The following is a 12,636-nucleotide window of genomic DNA, read 5'->3' on the forward strand; positions in this document are numbered from 1 at the left end:
CCAAAGCCATCATGGCGCAAGGATGACACGGAGGGACTAATGAGTGGCAGCAGTCTAAAAGAGACGAGTTCTCAGAAAACGACAACAGGAAAAAAAGGTAATATCCCTCGAAGTACCCATAGAAGAAAATGGCCAGTTTTGCAAACCGCACTAGCTTGAGCCGACATAGACAGTGAATCAGACCGATATACTCCCAAGATCTTTTACAGAGGACACAGGAGTAGGAACAGCACCCAGAGCAGTGGGCCGTAGAGAGGCTGACGAAAGAGCAGTGTCAGTCGGGGACCCCACCACCAGGACCTCTGTCTTGTCCCCGTAGTTTCAGGCCGTTTCTGCCCATCCACTGCCCCACGGCCGTCAGGCAGTCACACAGCCGTCCCGACACCTCAGAATCGTCCAGATCTGGACAGACTAAAATTAGGTGTTTTCGGCATAGGAATAGCACCGGAAACCATGGGAGTGGATGAGGCCCCTCAGTGGCTGAACCTAGATGTTCAACAACATCGGGGACAAGGTGGAACCTTGAGGAACACCACAGAAGTGCACAAGAAGAAGAATTAAATGGGGTGGAGGGGGGTGAGAGCGATTGAAACCTATCAGCAAGAAAAGAGGAGAACCAGGCCAGGACTGGGCCAGGGAGGCTGGCAGACTCCATGCGGGACAACGGGATGGTGTGGTCTACAGTATCAAAAGCTGCAGAGAGGTCCAGCAATATCAGAGCTACCACTCCACTCTGATCAACCAACATGGTAAGGTTGTCAACTACGGATGCCAGGAAGCACTTGGTCCCCCGACCTGGCCGGAAACCAGACTGAAAAGAATTTAGAAGACCCAAGAAACGAGGATAGAAGTGGGGGAACAAGAGATTCTAGTACTTTCATTAGAAACGGAAGGAGTGAGATAGGGTGATAGCAAAAGTGGCTGCATCAAGTGAGGGCTTTTTCAAAAGTAGGGTGTAACTGTTTAAGTGCTTTAGGAATAAAGCCTTGCTGGCAAGAGAGATTAACTGCTGTTGTAAGCCAGGGAATGATGTCGGGCAGCATATCCGTAAGAACAGTGAGGGGGATAGGATCAGAGGGAGAAGCTGACTTCAGTCTACTAACTGCTCCGGATATATCTTCAAAGGAAAAGACTGGGAAGTGTGACCGTACCTGAGAACCAACTAGTGGCTCGGGCACTGTCATAGGACCCATATTGGAGGCAAGATTGCGGATGTCAACAATCTTGGTCTCAAAGACCTCTGAGAGAGTCACAGAGGCCTTGAGTAGATTTGACACCAGGTACAAAGTGGCTAGCCGGAGAAAAGGATTTAATGACTGAGAATAAATCTTTGGACTGGTTTTGCAGTCCGAATTGCTGCATGCTATTGACAGGTGAGGTTTTGGAACACCACTCTCTTGCCCGGGGGTATAAGTCATGCGCCATTTATGCTTGGCCTGTCTGACCTTCGAACGGGCCAGTTTCAGTTCCTCGGAAAACCAAGGAGCGGACGGACATTTCCTCATCTGGCTATTCTTTAAAGGGAATACTTGATCAGCAGCCTCATAGAAGATTGTAGAAACTGCACCTAGGTCTAGAATGGGTGTATTATGACATGCACCATTGATGTATGAAACCATGTGAGCTAAGTTGGTGTTTCATAACAATAGATGGGCTAACTTTATGGGTTGGGCCAGGATAAAAGATCTGAAATGGAACAAGATGGTGATCAGACCATAGGGCAGGCCTGACTGGCGACACCATAATGGTGGCCTCTGTTGGAAAAATAATATCTAGGGTACCACCAAGTCTATGGGTGGGTTCCAGCACAGTTTATTGGAGACCGAGATCATTAAAAGTCTCAAAAAAATGTAAGCGTAGGGGCTAAAGGGGTGTTATATCTAATGTTATAGTCACCTAATAGAATCAAATTGGAAAACGTAACTTGAAGTGAGGCAAATAATTCAGAAATTGATTCAGGAAAGCCGTATGTGGGCCAAGAGGCCGTTAGACAAGGAAGAGATGAGTATTAAGCATCGATAGCTAGGTTCATCAATAGGGCTTCCATCTTTAAATAGTGTGGCAGAGGAATAATTGTAATAGCCAAATTGGACTTAAATACAAACTCAATTCCCCCGCCAGGATGGGGGGGTGGTGAACCGGTCTAAATGTAGAAGTTTATAGCCTTCTGGTTGGCATAGAGATGTACAGAAGTCGCAAGTGCCACTAGAGAATGTGCATTCAACAGGCAGGCACTATATGCTCATTTCCCCAGGTTGTAATCCTTATTCATGATTGAATATAAAGGGAGAAATTTGGTTGGGAGTACAGTATTAGCTGGGGCAAGCTCCAGGAGGGCTTGGTGAGTGCAGCTTACCGGAAGGGAAGTGGTAGAACCAAGACGGGCTTAACTTAGGCGCAACAAGCTCTTTCCCGCTGCACCTGACCTCTACGCTGTCGGTGAGGGATAGCCTTATATATACACATGGTATTACCAGACCATCCCCTCCCCACACCCGCCCTGTGAGATGAGGGACTAGGTAGAGAAGTGCGTGGATATAGGAAAGAAAAAACGGATTAGCGCGCAAGCCTCAGTGTTTTATGAGGCCAGGCACACACTATCTGCGCTGTAATCAATGCAGCGCAGAAATACAAGGAAACAAATTTAACATAACACAATAGAGTTGAACAAATAAAATATTAGCACCAGCAGATGGTGTGCGTGGAGGAGTACAGTGCACAGTGAAGCGCCGGTTCGGACAGCAACCAAACCTATAAGGAAATAAAATTAATGAAGCAGCTAAAAATAGTTCAAAAACGGTTTAAAAAACAAGGCTCAAACGCTGGGTGCAGAAGCCTTACCTGTCAGGAAGGTCAGTAGATTCCTCTTCTTCCTGTGATACCCCAGACTCCCCTTCCTCCTCACCTTGAAGTCTCCGGCGTTGAATTAGCGTTGGATTGTCCTTAGTTCGAGTCTTCACCCCTTTTTTTTGAAGATAGGGACGACCAAGGTAGGACGCCACAGTGACACCCTTTTGGGTGATCTGTGGCAACCCTCCTCGGGCGCAGTTATACGGGGAAAAAGCCAATGGCACAAAAAACCCCAGAAGAATAAGATCTTCAAGCGTAGAGAGGTATTGGTTATACCTTCCGGAGGCTGCAGTAGAAGGAGAGGAATCGGATGAACACGGTCCAGTTAGCGAAGAAATTCCAGGAAGAATCGGGTAAGATCCAGATCACAGAAAGTTCCAGAACAATAAAACAGAAGAGGGCTAGGCGAAGCAATCCAAATGGCAGGCAGAGGTCGGTACACGGGAATCAACAGGAGGTAACTCTGGTACAGATTTAGCAGACAAGGGCTGGACGAGGCAATCCACAAGACAGGCTGAGGTCGACTCCGGGATATCACTGATAGAAAAGGAGGATAAGAGGAGGAACAAGAGTGGAGAAATCCTAACGGGGAGCAGACTAGAAAAGACGGAAAAAGAATAGAAGGAAAAACTCAAGACGGAAGGGATTAAGGACTCAAGACGGAAGGGAGGAAGGGTGATTAGATGGGAACGGAACCGACAAGGAGGAGAGGGCAAGAAGGAGGGGAAGAAAAACCTAGATGAATGTTCGGAGCGAAAGAAAGGGAAGAAGGAGTGAAACAAAGAATACGGAAGGGAAAAATGTTGCTACTCAGGAAAATGACAGCGGCGCAGGAACAGGACGGAAACACTGTACGTTGCAACGCACCTGACCCCAGAAGTGAAAAGGCTTAAATACCGAGTTCAGGTACGCCGCAACGACAACTAGACCTGCACTGCACGCTCAAAATTTACGTGACGGAACCCGCTAGGGCGGGCGCAGCTTCCACTTCTTCCAAAGCCGCCAGTTTCCCTGCGGCGTGACATTACCATCCATGTCCGATGGAGGTGAGAAGTCAGGATAATGAGATGTAATCCCCAGAAGCAGGGCTGTGATTACGAATTAAGATGGGCACAGAATGTAGGGAAGAGGTGGAAAGGTGTGGAGTTGAAGGCAAAGAGGAGCGTGATGCTCAGGGATGAAGGTGATGAGTTGAGATGAGGGTTGAAGTCCACTACATGGGTGAAGGAGAGGACAAGACCCTCCTGTAGCTTCCTGGGAAATCCCCAGAGGTAACCGAAGAGTGGCAGAGCCTTATCCCAGCTAAGGTCAGCCTCTATCAGCAGCTGGTAGAGGAGGCCCAGACACACATTAGAGGTGTAGAAGTACAGTTAACCACGTATAAAGCAATCCAATATTAGAATCCACATACAACTACACAATGATTATAATTTATTAGGCCTTTACCAGGCTAAGCAGGTAACATCCAAGAAAAGCATGTTACACCAGCACGCACATTTGTTGGTCTCGAAGTGAGGCTACCGACATTTTACACAAATAATACAACCAATCAAATCAATCAATCCATCAAGTAAAACAATGGCTACTGTTGCAAGTAAAGTGAACAAGCACATGTGCTTAGCCACCATATACCCTGCCCTATAAACTAGAATACAGGGAAGGACTGTTGACTTTGGTTGTCCAGCGGGTAAGTGGGCCTAGCCTCAAGAGTCAAGGTTCCAGGTAAGTGATGTGAAGGTGGGATGCCACGCTGGGTTACTTCATAACGCTCTTTATTAGATAAATGGTAAGAAACCCCCAGCTCAGCTCTCTCTCCACAGCTCCCACCGCCAGCTGCTGAGCTTAGGACTGGGTTTACATTCCTAAGGGACATTTCATAGTGTGTTCAGTGTTGCACATTCCATTAGCACTAGCACACATCGTAACGGTAAGTACCTGAGACGAGGCTGAATAGCTCAATGTCCCCTGCACAAGGTTTGGTAAAGCCATCCGTTTTGTAAAATATTTTAAAAGCTCCTTCTGGATTTAGACGACGATACCAATTTTAGCGGTACATTATCAATCCCACCACATTTGATGCTACCCTAGGGGGGGATCTAGGCTAGAACTCCCCTGAACACAGTTGGGCAAGAGCGTTTTAGGGGATGGACTTTGCTCCTATACAATCCCTATGGCGGGAGGGGGGGCATGAAAACTGTTAAATACACTTGCACCCCTTACTCCTATTTTCTGACCGTCTACCCCTAGGATGCTCAGAGCTACTGGGGACACTTATAGAAAGGGCCCAGAGCCAGAGGTGAGCGGCCTTCTTGGTCTTCATCACTGGCTCCTCTTCTTCAGGCTCTAGTAAACCAACGGAGCAATGGCTGTTGGAGTCCTTCTCTGATACAAATTGCGTGTGCTGTCTAATTCTGCAGTGCCAATGATCCACACCATCCTATAATGGACCGCCTCAAACCCCACATCTGGCCAGCAGCAGATGTTCTTGGGATCGGACAGTTCCAAACCCGAATTTCTGGCAGGACAGATGCACGCAGCACTTTGCCTGGGATTCCAAGCTGAAACACATGAAAGTGCGTTCCTTATATGGCCTTTCTGGCCCTGAGAAGTCAGGAAGACTGCCAAAGAGCATGGCCTAAGAACCGGGCTTAACCTGCATGGCATGGCCTAGTTGAATTATTGTACTCAAAATGGCGCTGGGCAGTAAAACATTGTAAAAGTATAATATGATTTGCTGCCACCAGTCTGTTCTAGCCACATCCCAAAAGCTGTAAAAATGTAACCAAAAACGGGTTCAGTTTTACTGTAAGGTGATGAGCTACTTTAAAAAAAAAAATAATAATAATCTTGACTCTTGGAATGGGGATAGTCCTCCTGCACTGGTAACCATACGGGCTTACCATCTACCTCCCCCCACTCCTCCAATAAATGAGTTGACCAAAGTAAGTGATGCAAAAATGGTCAACTTAACTTCTAAGTCAGGCAAAGGATAGCTAAGGAGGTGGGTGTACTGTTAATGTCAATGGAAGGAAAGTTTCAAAAGAAACCTCTTTAACTGTATTTTTGTGTCCCACCTGGTTTCTTGACACATCTTGGGACTATAATGTGTCTGCCATTCTTAAGCGCTTCCCTGCCTTAAGAATCTGAGGCTTACAGAAATCGTGCCACCAGTCTCCTTATTCCATGTGCAGTGAAAGGAAGCCAAAGTGTTCACATTGTGAAGAATTCCAAAGTTTTCCTGTCTGGCAAGGACCCTCCAAATGTCGAGTCCATTTTTTTGAAAAGTGTCTCCTTTTTTTAAACACCAGCCTGCTAGTAGTATGCAGGTCAGTGTTTTGCTAAGATGAGTCCATGCACTCCAGAAGGGAACTCCTTCACTCCGTGTGCGTAGTTGCTCCTCAGTGGGAGTCGGGTGGGTGGATTTGTGCGTTGCCATATTGATTCAGGTGGGTCAAGAAATGAATGTTCTGGCCCCCACTTCTTGCAGAAGTGTCCCTCACAAGGTGAATTACTGTAGCAGTCAAAGGAATGTGTTTCTAACGCAACTCCCAAGTATGAGATGATGGGTCGTGTTGGCTCTTCACTCTGAGTACACCCATCTTCACCTTCCGGAGGAGTGATGCGATTGTTTAGCCAATGACTGTCCAGTTTGTGCTGATCACAGCGGTGCTTCTACCTTTCCAAACCAGGAGCATGGTCTTGATTTTGGAATCTTCTGGAATCCTGCGACTGCAACCCCAGGATCGTGGAACTGGCCATCATGATTTTTCTCCCTTGAATAGAAGACTGGCATTGCGCCTGTCCTCCTCATGCTGCCCATATATTCTTCTACCTGATGGCTCTTGGATTCTGATCAGCAGTCGCAAATGTGAAGCTGTAGGAAAAGTTCAGTTCTCAATTGTGATTGGACTTTTGTCAAACTTGCTCTTGGATTAATTGCTGCAAACGTTTTTTGAAATCCACTCTTGGTTGCGGTGTTTTTCTGTTGTTCAGGGCGAATGTTTTGTTTGTATTGTTTCTTCTTCCTCTAAGGGGGCTATCCCATCAATTTGCTCTGAAGGCGTCCCTTTTTTATGCTCCTCTGTACAAAGAATCTCTTGAAATGCCCAGGGCAGTGGATCCACTACTGTGGTGGTGCTGGAGCTTTAGCATTTCCTGCAGGACTGCCACGGTAAAATAGCAGCCGCGTGCTAAGAGCTCATCCTGCGACTGCCACCCCTTCCAAAGGACATGACCGGTTATACATTTGTTGTAAAGCACTGCCTCGTGCCAGGGAAGCGTGATTCTTCGGCATGAAGGAATGCCACTGTTAGAGGAATATGTTTAATATGATTAATGCCAAACAGCCCTCTCATGGAGGCAGATGTGGGTGGTGCATGAGCGCTGTTGGACCGTTTCCTCGGTTGAGGTAATCCCAAGCATTGACGCAGCCACAACAGCCTAAATACTAAAACAATCTTTTTTACGAGCCAGAGGAGCGTCACTTGGGCCCCCACCCTCTGCCAAAAAGAATCGGTGTTAGAAATATTTTTGCAAATTGGTCCAAGATTGAGAATTTGAGTGGCTCTTTTTTCCATTACTGCCTGGAGTTTCCAGGTAGGGATGTGTCTGCAGGATTTAATCAGTGGACCGTGTCCGGCATACACATTCTCTGTGTCCTATCTTTCAGTGCAGCCTGTAAGCGGTGGCCAAAGACTGATCTAATTTTTTTGGTGACCACAAATTATCACGTTTGCACCTCCCCTCTTAAAGACCATTGCTTTATGCGCTCCATTACCCCCTCTTGCCTCAGGACTCCCTCTGTTCCAATGCACACTCTGGTTTCCATAACATTGTAATGAGTTTGGAGTCCCCAAGCCGTCAAATGAAACATTTGCTAGAATGCAGACAATAACTAATTTTCCTATCCTCCCACAGTGCATATTTGCAGGTGCTTGAGGTAGAGTAGATAAACCAAATACTTTCACATTTTCCTTTTCTGAACATATCTCCCTTTGCAGGGAGTCCTAAGATTTCTTCTATCTAGAGAGATTTGTGGTCCGTATTTGCATAAAAACTCTGCTGCCGATTGAAGTGACTCCTTGGAATTCAGGGACATGAACGTTGCAATAAAGCGTAGAGTTGATGAGGGGGCTGCTGATTTTACTTACTTGTGCCTGCTGAGTTATCAATTTGTCTTCTCTGTCCTTTTTCTTCTTTCCAACCTTCAGGTTCCAGAGCTACGCAAGAAGTCACGGCGGGATTACCTTACTAAGCGTGAGAAGGACAAACTGGAGGATCTGGAGGCAGAGATTGCAGACGAAGAGTACCTGTTTGCAGAGCACGAACTGACTGAGCGAGAGAAGAAAGAGCTGGATTATAAGAGGAAAGTTCGGGACCTGGCACGTGAGTACAAGAAGGCCGGCAACCAGGAGAAGATTGAGAAGAGCAACCGCTACTTCATGCCTGAGGAGAACAGAGGGAAGGTGAGGGCCCAGGCCGCTTGGCTGTGATTTGCTCTTATTCTGCCTGCACACTTCCTTTCCGCTTCTATCTTTTCAGTCACTGCTGGCGCTCTGTTTGTCATTCTCCCTCCCCGCCCCCCAACACCTCTCTTGAGTTCTTTCTAGTTTTTGCTTTTCTTTCTTGCCACCCATCCCTCTTTCTTCCACCATTTCGGGATTCTCCTTTTTATTTTCCTTGTATTCCAGGCCGTCTCTTCATGCCACCCTTCTGTTTGCTGTCAAGTGCCCATTTTTCATGGTCTCCATTTCTTGCTTTCTTTCATCCCCTGTCACCCGATCACTTTTCTAGTTTTTGTCCCTTTTTCTTTCTTCTCCCACACTTGTCACCATCTGATTCCTGCTTCCTCCTTTCTCTTTTGCAGTCCTTTCACCGTCTGTCTCCTGCTTGACTTCTTTCACTTGTCACATTTCTCGCTCAGTTTTTCTCTGTTCCTCTTTCGTCGATTTCCCTCTTGTCTTCCTCCTTTCTGTTTATGGATTTCCCTCACTTTCTTATTTCTTCGCACTGGTCCTGGGTTCATATCTCGGACGAGCCTAGTTTTTCCACTGTTCTGTCACCACAAACCTGCACATACTTATTTGTCAGCTGGCCACGCCCCCTTGCACTTACATCTGCTCACTCTCTAGCACTTCCCTCTTAATACACTTAGCACTTACCCACTGCTCTACTCCCACTCTCTCTCTCTCTCTCTCTCTCTCTCTCTCTCTCTCTCTCTCTCTCTCTCTCTCTCTCTCTCTCTCTCTCTCTCTCTCTCTCTCTCTCTCTCTCTCTCTCTCTCTCTCTCTCTCTCTCTCTCTCTCTGCACTTGCTCATTCTGAATGCTCACAAGGCCTAGTAGGTCTGTCTCTAGCTCTCATTGGCTATTGTTTATTTGCTTTCATTCCCATGTTCCCTCCCTGTTGCCCTGTGGCTGCTTTGAAACACAATGTATGTATAAGCACCTTACAAATGCACAATAAATAAAATAAATTCTACTTTCTGACTCGTCTATTATGCTTTTTTTCGTAAATCTTCTGTAAGCTTTTCTCGTTTTCCCCTCCATCTGCAGTTGTTTCTTTTGCTTTCTGTATTTCTGTCTTACTTATTTCTTCTGTCCCGTTGGTAGCAAATCCCAGACCGGTATGAGGAGCCCCAGTCTGATGATAAGTTTGCCCCTCGTGATGAGCAGAAGCGCTGGGAGGAGGACCACATGGGGGCAGCATCACTGCGCTTCGGTGCGAAGGATGCGCATGAGCATAACAAGCAGAAGGAGTACGAATACGTGATGGAGGAGGACGAGATGATCCAGTTTGTCAGCTCAGTCCGAATGAAGGGGACTGTAGAGAAGGTGAGGCTCTGGAGTTCCCAGTACAAGACAAAAAAGCAAAAAATCTTTTAGGTTGACCAATTTTATAGGGTGTGGTAATCACGGACGAAGAGGAGGGCACAGACAAATTGCATAATGGAAAGGCACAAATGTAAATGGTTTACCAGAGGATCTGTATACAATGTTTAGTGGTTATACTCTTAGATGTAGAGATCTATGGCTAAACATATATGTTCAAAGTACATAAGAGGTTTTTTGCTTTCACACTGCGCACGTAAACAAGATCAATGCAAGTTATGCACAATTTAATTTGGTACAAGGCAGCCTGACACGTGTTTCGAGCTGTAAGGCTCTTCCTCTGAGGCTGCATGTAAATTATACATTAACAATACGAAGAGGCACCATAAGTTGTGGTTAGTGCAGTATGGCTAAAACACAAAGGGGGCACAGTGGGTGACTTGCACAAAACATTAATCCGACAATCCAAATATAAGGTAGTTGCCCGTAAAACAAATTAGATAACCATTACATCAAAACCCATATAGAAAAGGATATTAGTTAACAATTCAATGTTGTCGGATTTCCATTTTGAAATGGATGCCATGTGTGACAAAGCAAAAGAAGACAGACAAAATTACTATATTCGCATATAATCCAAACTGGTTAAACATGTGCACTTATACTGACTGCACGGAAGTCTATTGCAAGATTAGTATTGTAGCTTAGGAGTCCTTGGAAGGCGTGCGTAGCATTAAGAAGAGACCTAGTGGAGATATTTGTCAACAAGGGACATGTAAATAAAATGCATGGGGCAATATATCAAGAGGCTGTATGCCACTTGCCAACGGTTAATGTAAACTATGCCGTTCCGAATATTCAAAGCAATGGGCTCCACTGTAAGCGAAGGATATTTCTATTACTAATCAGCCAAAGCAATAGAATTGCTACTAATTATTCATTTTAGCCAAGAATTTGCAAAAAAATATATGTATATTGGATTGCACATACCTATATTATCGCTGTTGCGAGCTCGATGGACTCTGAGTGTCAAAAAGTCTTGAGACCGTTGGGTGATTGGAAATCACTTCGATATGGTGAGAGGAAGAAGGAGAGAAAGTACTCTAATATAATTGGTTTGGCTAGACGGTCACGTGCGCATTCACAGCCCCTGAAAGTCTGTCGGGGACGTGCACGAAATACCATCTCTTACCAGAGTTTCCGCATGAATGCCGTGGACGGAGCCGTGCGCGGCAAGGATTGCTTCTGTTTAAGCTTTGGCGCAAGGCTAGAACATACATCTTAGCATGGCGTGCGGCTGTTGAGGGCGGCCATGTTTGATGTATAATTGTATTTCATTGTAACCCATCAAGGTGGCCAGCACTATCACAGCCACCTGGAGTTAGCATAATTATACAAACCGCTGGTGCGAAAAAGACCCCGAAAGAATTCTTGAAATAATGAGTAGAGAAAAGGGGGCAGGGGGGACTACAGGGCCATCCATTAAAAAGGGTGAGAAAGAAATTGACAACTGAGAAATTGAAGGGCAAGCAAATACTTATCAAGGTTGGCTCGATGAAACTATCAGTTAGAATGATTTACTCTGATTAGCGTAATTGATCAAACCTTCTCTTTAGACACGGTGAGCCAGGGAGCTCTATGGCTAACACCGTCAGTATTCAGTTACTTTAATGCAAGGACAAATTACTGTGCGTCCGTACAGGGCAACATGAATGACCAGTCATTGATGAGGTCCATCTGTTATCCAATTAAGTTCTGATTCATGAATTCAGAAACGCATCACATGTAACTCATCTACTTTACATAGCGTCACAGAGATACAGATAACTCATGGTCTTTGAGTCCATGTGCCACAGTGCGATATTGGCATATAAGGTGGGCTTTCAATTGCCTGAGCTTGAGGACAAGGTTGCCACCTCGCTGTGGTAAGGAGACTTTCGCCATACCCACAAATGTAATTAATGCTTTATTATCCATTTGGTGAGATTTTTGCCAGTGGGTGGCCAGGGGATATTCAGACTCCTGGCTTGAGATAGTGGACAGATGTTCATGTATTCTGATCTTTAAGTGCCGAATTGTCCTGCCAGTATAGCGCTGTCCGCATATACACATGATACAGTACAAGCAGAATTTGGTGTTACAATTAATAAAGGAATTAAGGTTGTATGCACCTAACTTGCCAAATTCAACTTTTCTGGTTTCAAACGCATGGACACACATTGAACAGCCCCCACATTTATAGAAGCCCTTGTTTACGGACTGTTGAAGCCACGTATGTTTAGGTTGTGGGTTGGACATAAATGAAGGGCAAAGTATATTCTTAAGGGTTCCTGCTTTGTTGTAAATAAAGTTGGGAGTAGGGCCCAGCCATGTCGTGAGATCTGTCTAAATGAAGTAAATGCCAGTGCCTTTTGACAATACTATATATATTTGAGCTATCTGCATTGAAGCGTGCAATGAATTTAAGTTTGTTACTATGTGTTGTGTTTGTACGTGTTTTGGGAGTAACCAGATCCACCCTCCTGATGCTTTTAACCACCTGTTCAGCCTGGCTTAAGGTACGATGGTCCTATCCTCTTGCCAAAAATCTTTGCTGTATCACGTGACATTCTTGTTTGAAGTCATCACTGTTTGAGCAGTTTCTTCTAGCCCTTATAAATTCACCTTTTGGTATATTGGAAATAACCGCTTTTTTGTGAAAACTAGTAGCATGGAAGACCGCATTGACTGAGGTAGACTTGCGAAATGTCCTTGTTCCAAAGCACTGTTCTGATATACTAATTGTTAGGTCAAGAAAGTTAATAGAGGAGTTGCTGTATGTGGTGTGTAAATTGTATCCCCCAGTGATTGTTGTTGAGGTATGTCAGAAATTCATTAAGGCAATCCACTGACCCATTCCATACCATAATCACGTGAAAAGTCTCATTGGCAAATGCATACTGTTGCTCATACTGATG

General features: G+C 45.4%; 1 protein-coding gene across 1 annotated transcript in view; it reads left to right on the forward strand.

The window, feature by feature from the left end:
• Positions 1-12,636, forward strand: part of DHX16 (DEAH-box helicase 16) — a 317,650-nt gene that overhangs the window by 115,645 nt on the left and 189,369 nt on the right. Inside the window, exons 6-7 of the mRNA XM_069635324.1 lie at positions 8,061-8,315; positions 9,461-9,682. Coding sequence (XP_069491425.1) covers positions 8,061-8,315; positions 9,461-9,682 — 477 coding nt within the window. The remainder of the gene's footprint in view (positions 1-8,060; positions 8,316-9,460; positions 9,683-12,636) is intronic.

Source organism: Ambystoma mexicanum, chromosome 13 (genome assembly GCF_040938575.1).
Source record: "Ambystoma mexicanum isolate Mex_15411 chromosome 13, UKY_AmexF1_1, whole genome shotgun sequence".
NCBI lineage: Eukaryota > Metazoa > Chordata > Amphibia > Caudata > Ambystomatidae > Ambystoma > Ambystoma mexicanum.